Here is an 8,390-nt window from a genome sequence, read left to right on the forward strand (position 1 = left end):
TAAAATGCTATCAATGACTTAAAAAGTATATGTATGGTGCATGAGCCATATGCACCTATTTTATTGTGCTTTTGTCCGTTTTGATTTTATTGTCCATTTAGATAAATGATGAACTAGTCTCAATGGCCTAAAAGGTCTGGCCTTTTGATAAGTTCACATTTATTCATTTAGCAGATTCTTTGCTAAATAAATAAGCAATACAAAAAGGATTCATCCTACTATTGCCATGAAGTACTGTAATGCAAAGTTCAAAATTGTACATGGATAAACAGGTTAGAATGGAGAGAAAATAAATTATAGTATTTATAAGCCACTGCAAGTAGAAGATATGGAACATGATAAAGTTAAGTTGGCAGCCTCTAGATGGCGCCCTCGGTACTGCTTTTAAACACACAGAAATATAAACTATATTATCAACTGGCCTATATTATATTTTTTTATTTTTTACATAATATTGCATAATCATGCTCAGAACACATATCAAAGTGCAGAAATATAATGATCTGCTCTGCTCTTTTTTCTTGGTGGCAGTTGTCATAAATATTTAGATTTTTTTTATTTATAAATAATGTTAATAAATTATATTATTCTATTTTTGTTTCCAGACTGTAACTTTCCCCTTTGAAAGCTGATATTCAAATCGTTTTCCACAGAAACATAGTTCCCTTGATACATCATCACTCCACCCCACTTTCTTACAAATAAAGGGGAAACAATGACCACTTGATCATGTGAAGACGTTTTTGTGAGCTTTGATAACACACTTCTGCAGGAAGAACAGAAGGAAAGGGCTGAAAATGGGTAAGAATCTACATTTATGCAATATTTCTGAGGCTATGACTAGGTTTGATACAGCTATTATAAAATTGCAAACACATTTCTGTGTTGTTGAGACAAATATAATTCCATGTGAAAAGAACTGGGTGAGGTGGGAAGTTTATATTTGCTGTAATGCCTTTTTAAAAACGACATGCATGAAATTACATTTTGACTCCTCCACCCCTTTGTTTGAGTTCATTATCGTAAATTATTTGAAATGTTGCTTTGATCAAGATCATGGCATGGCAACTTGAGTTAAAAGCTTAGACTCTTATCTAACAGAAATGTAAAAGATGACTCATCATCCATCCCTGCTGGTTTTTCAGTGTAAACCACTATTGTAAGGTAGAATATAAATATAAATATATAAATATATATATATATATATATCATCTCTGGCTAAAGTTTTTTAGACTTCAGTGTAATTCGATAGTGGTTAAAAAATGATGCGTATTCTGCATTTGCAACTGTAGGCTAATGCAAAATTTATTTGATTAAATGCAAAACAGGCTGATAGCATCATAGCTGAGAACAGCATGAAAGTATTTGAGTAGCAGCATTGTCTTTTCAGTGTTCAGTGTTCAGTTTTGTGGGTTGGCATGTGAATGGTGAAATCAATTTTGCTGACAAGGTCTTTCTTTAAACCTACCAGCAATAATTTAAGCTGAAGATAGCAAATATTTTAGCTTAAAAGTATGCTGGTTTATTCTTACAGTTTAAGTAAAAGCATAGTTGTATTTTAAAACACACTTGTATTGTAAAACATACGTCATACATTTTATACATAAAATACAATGCCCCCTGGTGGCATCATGGTAAGAACGAGAAACTACTTGTATCATAACCTCTGATTTTGCAAACATGTATTCTCCACAATTCTGACAAATAAAATGACATTATGCATTGATTTACATGATATAGCCTAATGAATAACAATGGACTGGTAACTAAGGTTCTAATTTCAACAACAATAATACGATTCTTCTAGAAAGTCAAGGGCCGTATTCACAAAACATTTGATCTTACCAATAAGAGTTCTCCTAAATAGCTAAATAGCAGTAAAAGTTCACAGGTAAGAGTTTCATCTTAAAAACCTATTCACAAAGCTGCTGAGAGCAACTTTTACTAAGAAATAAAGAGAAGTGTTAAGTATGGGCAGGGTTGACCTCTTTGGTACGGATGATGTCAAAATGATTATTAACTATGGTGGTCATTGGTGGTAATGATTGGCTGATGGGGAAGGGGTCTCTGTCAGTGATTTCCATCATAATTAGAATGAGGTGTCATATTCATATATAAATAAAGCTTTTAAAATAAGAATGCTGCCAAAAAGTTAACTAAAGTAAGTAGGCTGTGTTACTAATTAAACAAGTATGTTCAGCTAATTGTCAGCGTCTTATATGTCTGCATCTCGAGAGATTGCAGAATTCAAGCAGCAAATTATCTTTTATAAACAAATTTGGGGAGGAGCATGTTCAAATTAGGGCTGCACAATATTGGAAAAAAATTACATTGCGATATTTTTTCCCCCAACGATATATATTGCGATATTGAGAGCCATCAATCCAGGCTAAAGTCAATAATTACCATTCCGTGATATTAATAATTTCACTAATATGCAAGCTTCATTACAAGTGACAAAAAGAAATGTTGGAAAGTATGTGTAAACATGAAACTAAACCTCCAGTAGGTGGCAGCAGGTGACCGTCTTAATGAGTGAGTCACTGAGTCTTTCATTCAAACGATTCATTCAAACACTGAATCATTCACACTTGTTGCTATGAGTAAGACGTGTTACGGGTCTGCTGTGAAAGATGATCACTGCTGAAATGGAACAAAAACACTAAATATTGCATCTAAAATGTAAGTGACTTTAAGTGAATGTTAATTAGTTGTTTATGGAACTGTCATATGAAATCAGTGTCGTTTACAGTCGTGATGGTATTCAGGAAAGCGCTCAAGTGTTGTGATTTCTCCACGAGAGACTGCACGAGCGTCAACGGCGCGACCTTATTATCGTCAGTTAATTATATATTTAAGTGTGTGTGTGTGTGTGGGGGGGGGGGAACCCATGGCTATCGATCAGATTCAGCTAATACATATATGATCCAGAATCAGATTTGGAGGCTGAAATAAATTGAACAAGAGAAACAGCAACAGCAGGACGTCCGTCTCTGTGGTATGTACTGTATTTAGTGGCCTGTCAATTGTGTGTGTTTACTCGCAGTTTATGAGGACATGATTTGGTTTATGGACTATTGTGTGCGACTAAACCTTAGCAGTAGCAAGCAAAACGGTTTTGCACGTCAGACTAGTGTAACGTTATACAACAACAAAGGAGTAACCGTTAGCGAAGCTAACGCGATCGTGTCGTTTACTGATGTTTACTCACGCGACGATAGCCAACAGCATAGACATTTGAAGCATTTTTACTCACCGAACGTGAACCTTTATCGCTACCGGGAGAAGAGCCCGTACGGCCCATATACAAGGACCTTCCGCTCTAGTAATGTTAAACCGACCCATACTCGAAAAAAACTCTCCGAAACTTGTGAGAAACCGGAAGGAGGATTTTTGACACAGAAATACTCCATCAAACGTCCAACATTAGTTTTAGAAACTTTGTCTATGTTTAGGATGGGAATCCAAGTCTTTATCAGTGTACAAAGCTCAGTATGCATGAAACAGCATTTCACCCCCCCCCCCCCTTTAAACAACTCCACAAACAGCATTTCCAGCTTCACACATTACTAACCAGACTTACTTTATTTCTGTCAGACGTCTGCAGAAGCTCTTATTGAGAATCAACAGATGATGTTTTATTGTTTCTTCTGACGTTACCATTATGGTGATCAGTGTTTGCTTCAGTTGGGCTCTTGAACCTTGACTTTGTAACAATAGTTTTTTCTTTGTCTGCTGTAATGGTGTGTTTCTTAGACACATTTGTTGTAGCAAAAAAAAAAAAAAAAAAAAGCCAAGAAAAGAGAAGTGGTCAGAAGTTATTGGTTATGTTTTGCTCATAATGGGATGCTTAGTTTGTTTGTCTAGTGTCTCTTCCCTAAACAAACCCATTCTTTTAAAAACATAACCTTACCCTTTTGTTACCAAACTGGGAAACTAAAAATATCAGTTATGAATGATTTATAAACAAGTGATTTACAAGAATAGTTTGCTCTCCAGTGTCATTTGGACTGACATAGACATGAATAATCAGCATATGAATCTCATCAATGGTGACAATCAATAAAAATAAAAAATAAAATACCGAAAACAGATCAACTCTTAACATCATGAAACACTACTTAAATTCAACACAAAACAGCACCAAAAATAAAGGCAAATAGTAAGAATTAAAGAAAATAACCAGGCTATTCAGCAGCATAATTTATTCATGCTGGGATTCATGCTGGGAGTTTTGAGTGTCACCATGGTTGAGATTCATACACCAATTATTGATGTCTAAGTGGGTCAGATTTATTCAGATGTTTTGGCCACAAGCTGTTCCCATGCTCTTCAAATGATCTGGTTGTTGCAACAATGATGATATATAGTTGTAGGGTTCAATTTTTACAGAAACATAAAGGATTATCTTTATAGGTAAGACTAATAAATTACTAGTGAATTGGACCATTATTAAATAGTCAACATAATCTAATCATACTTTTTCTCAGCTTTGCTTGCTATAACAAATGTATTGAAAACACACCGTTACAGCAGCAAGAGAAATACTAATGTTATTGTGTCAAGGTTCAAGAGCCCAACTGAAGCAAACACTGATCACCATAATGGTAACGTCAGAAGAAACAATAAAACATATTCTGTTGATTCTCAATAAGAGCTTCTGTAGACGTCTGACAGAAATAAAGTCAGTCTGGTTAGTAATGTGTGAAGCTGGTAATGCTGTTTGTGGAGTTTTTTAATCCTCTGCTGAGATCTTCAGAGATTTAATGTCTTCTTTTATCTTCAGTTGATTTCATCTAAAGCTGAGGCTGAAATCAGTTGTAGTTCTTGTGTTTCTCTGTCCTTCAGTGATTCTTGTTATCAGGTGTTCTCAGTTATCACTTAATTAATCTCTTAATTATCTCACGAACTTCAACAATGCTTCAATTACTCTAACACTCTGTATTGTGTACACTCTTCGGTGTTCATTTAAAACTGAAGATTTTGCTGTGGGGTTATAAGGGTTAAAGGGGTTAGATGAAAAATCCCACAGAGGGAAGAGTAAATTAACGGTAAGCAACTGTAAATTAATTTACAGAAAAGTACTGTAAAAAACGGCAATTTACTGGCAACAGGAGCTGCCCGTAGATTACTGTTATATCAAGGAAAAAGTAATATACTGTAAAACGTAACAGTCAGATTTACCAGATGAATCAAGATATTTTCACTGAATTTTAGTCCAAGTTAATATAAAAAAAAGTTGTGGAAAGTCAGTAACTGATAAGGAGAGTAAATATTAAAATGACCTGTGTTTATGTGTTGTTGCACAAGATGATATAGAAGAGATCTTTTAGTTGAATTCATTAGTTTTGTGGGTTACAATTGTGCTAAAGAGTAGAGCCTGTGCTTCAGTCCAGGTTGAGCAGAGAAACATTAATGATATACTGCCTGATGCTTTAATATAATGGCAGTGACTGTGTTTGCTGACGCAGTTATGAGCTGTTTGTTGAGTAATTTATCACATACGTGTGTGCTATTGCTCACAATGAACTTCAAAGATTGAAGTTAGTCATGTTTCTAAATGGTATCACTACTACACCTTACACATGTGAAATAACTCAAATGAAACAAGTGTACAGTACAAACACCGTATAAATACTTGTTTTAAAATGAGAACTGTTTGAAGCGATCAGTTTTCCAAATGAAAAGTCCTTTCATGGTATTATTACGGTAACATATTGTAAAAAAGGAGAGCTGTATATAAACAGTAGAGGGCTGTAAATTAACAGTACATTGCTGGCAACCACAGCTGCCTTTTGAAATTTGCGCACCTAAGGGCTTTCACACTTTTCCAAAAGTGGGCTTTCTCTCATGTCGACCTGCTGATGAATTCTCCAAGCAGGGTTGAAACATAAACATCGCGTTCATCAATAATATGCATCTAGAGCTGAAATGGAAAATGATGGGCCGCTGCTTGCTCTCGCCGCCGCACCTCTAAGCGCATCACCTCTGGGACTGAAACATTTCTACTCCACAGGCTGGATTAATGGATATTGATTGTTTTGGATTGGATTGGTTCTGGATTGTTTGTACATTGACCCGCGGATCACTGATACACACAGCTGACTCACCTAGTTGCCTTGACAGTTTTCTGCATCCCTCCACAACCCTGACACCTCACTCTTGGCCCAGCCAGGGATATCGAGGAATACTCTGGGTTGGGGCTAAATTCTGAGCTTGGGGCCCGATCCCCCATGGTAATAGGCTTATTTTACTATTTTACTCTATCGGATTATTTGTAAATGTGAACTTGAGCTGCCCACAAGGCTTTTGTAGCTGACAATAGGGCATTATTTTCCACTTGACTGCAATGTTTTATTCTCCATCATTTAATGCATTTCGTAAATTAACCTTTATGTTATGTCATAAAAGATTAAAGTCTATAAATCCAAATATGTATTGCATTTATAAAGAGAAAGCTCAGCACCCAAAGGCTCTATCACCTATTGTTTCAATGGTGTAATGTGTCTTTGGGCAGATTGCCGGCAGCATTAATTTTAGAATTGTTTGTAATTTGGTCTTAGTGACTTAGTGAGTTCTCTTGACTACACCCAACTTTTCACAGATTTATGCACTAGTTTTAGCACTAAAATGTTTAATGAAATACTCTTAGGGTCCTAAAATTAGGACTGACATGGCAAATCATTTTAAGAGTTTCTCCTAAATAAGCAAGTTAGGAGCTACATTTAGCCTTAAGATGTTTTGTGAAAACAGCCCCAGAGCTGTAATAACTATTGAACAATTATTTTAAAGACATACAACAGTTATGCAGAATTGAAACGCAGCCCATTCCACACAGTGAGCTGTTAACTGCTGCAACCAAATTGAGTCAGTGAGTTGAATTTGTGAACTGAATCAATTGGATTTCTCAATGAATCTTTCTAAAAGATTCAGTTTTCAACCAATTCAAAATCAAAAGATATGTTCTTTCTCTTTTCTTTCTCAGCGAATACAACTAATGCAACCCAGATGGAAGCCTTATCAAGCATCGAAATCTTCAATATATGCATATATTTTGTCATTTTTGCTCTGGGTGTCATTGGAAACGGGCTTGTCATATTTGTGACCGGCTACAAAATGAAGACGACAGTCAACTCCATTTGGTTTCTCAACTTGGCGATTGCAGACTTCATCTTCATATTAGTCATCATCCTCAACATTGTTACTACCTTTAACAAGATGTTTTGGCAATTAGGTGACTTCATGTGCAAGTTTGTCAGCTTTGTGGCGGTGCTAAACATGTTTGCCAGCATTTTTTTGCTGACCGCTATCAGTCTGGACCGATGCCTGTCCACCTGGGTGATTGTTTGGGCTCAAAACAAGCGAACTCTGGTCAAAGCCAGGATCATCTGTGCACTTGTGTGGGTTTTATCCATCCTCTGCAGCATCCCCTTTGTCATCTACCGCTTAGTAAAGCAAAACAAATGCACGTATGACAAAAATCCCTTCAGTATCATCAAGTCTCTGTTCATATACAGGTTTATAGTGGGCTTTCTAATCCCTTTCCTAATCATTGCATCGTCATACATTGCTATTGGAGTGCGGGCCAAACGTCTCAAAGGAGGAAAGAAGCTTAAGCCTTTCCGAGTTATTATAGCTGTGATCCTGGCCTTTTTCATATGCTGGTTTCCTTTTCACATTCAACAGCTGTGTACTATAATTGCATTTGAGAATGAGTGGAGTGACTTTAGAAAAGTACTAGAAGACATAGGTCCTTTCGTAAACTGCCTGGTTCATATAAACAGCTGTCTGAACCCCATTCTCTATGTGTTCATGTGTGAGGAGTTTAAGACGTAGCTTAAACAGTCTCTTTTGCTGGTGCTGGAGACGGCTTTTGCTGAAGAACATCTGGCTTTTCGATCATCTCGCCCTTCTACTTGTTCAGGCCACTCAGAATCGCAGGGTCTCAAGGCAAACGACACAGCCATCTCATCATCCGGCAGTGGGCAGGACAACAAAACAAGCTTTTAGAAAATGAGTCCTGAAGATATTCATTCATATTAGACTGTAGTGGTCCAATAAAGCGTATTAAGCTTTCCACTTTGCTCTCATGTCAGATCAGCAGAGGTTCAAATCCATATTCAGACTGATCTCATGAAATTAAGTATATGACACGCCAATTCGCCAACCATTTTTGAGTGCTATCAAGACGCATAATCACTTTTTAGCGTGTTTATCAATGCCATTTCATTCTATCCCCCTACACTGCGCCTACCCCTAAACCTACCTATCACACACACACACACACACACACACACACACACACACACACACACACACACACACACACACACACACACACACACACACACACACACACGCTTACCCTGCCCCTAAACCTACCCATCACA

General features: G+C 36.8%; 1 protein-coding gene across 1 annotated transcript; it reads left to right on the forward strand.

Moving 5' to 3' along the window:
- Positions 1-717: 717 nt before the first annotated feature.
- LOC137085066 (C3a anaphylatoxin chemotactic receptor-like) lies at positions 718-8,390 on the forward strand. Its single transcript, XM_067451630.1, has 2 exons — positions 718-801; positions 6,986-8,390. Exons 1-2 carry the CDS (start codon positions 798-800, stop codon positions 7,834-7,836), a joined length of 855 nt encoding a protein of 284 aa, XP_067307731.1. The 5' UTR covers positions 718-797; the 3' UTR covers positions 7,837-8,390.

The sequence above is a fragment of the Pseudorasbora parva genome, chromosome 8, assembly GCF_024679245.1.
Source record: "Pseudorasbora parva isolate DD20220531a chromosome 8, ASM2467924v1, whole genome shotgun sequence".
Lineage (NCBI taxonomy): Eukaryota > Metazoa > Chordata > Actinopteri > Cypriniformes > Gobionidae > Pseudorasbora > Pseudorasbora parva.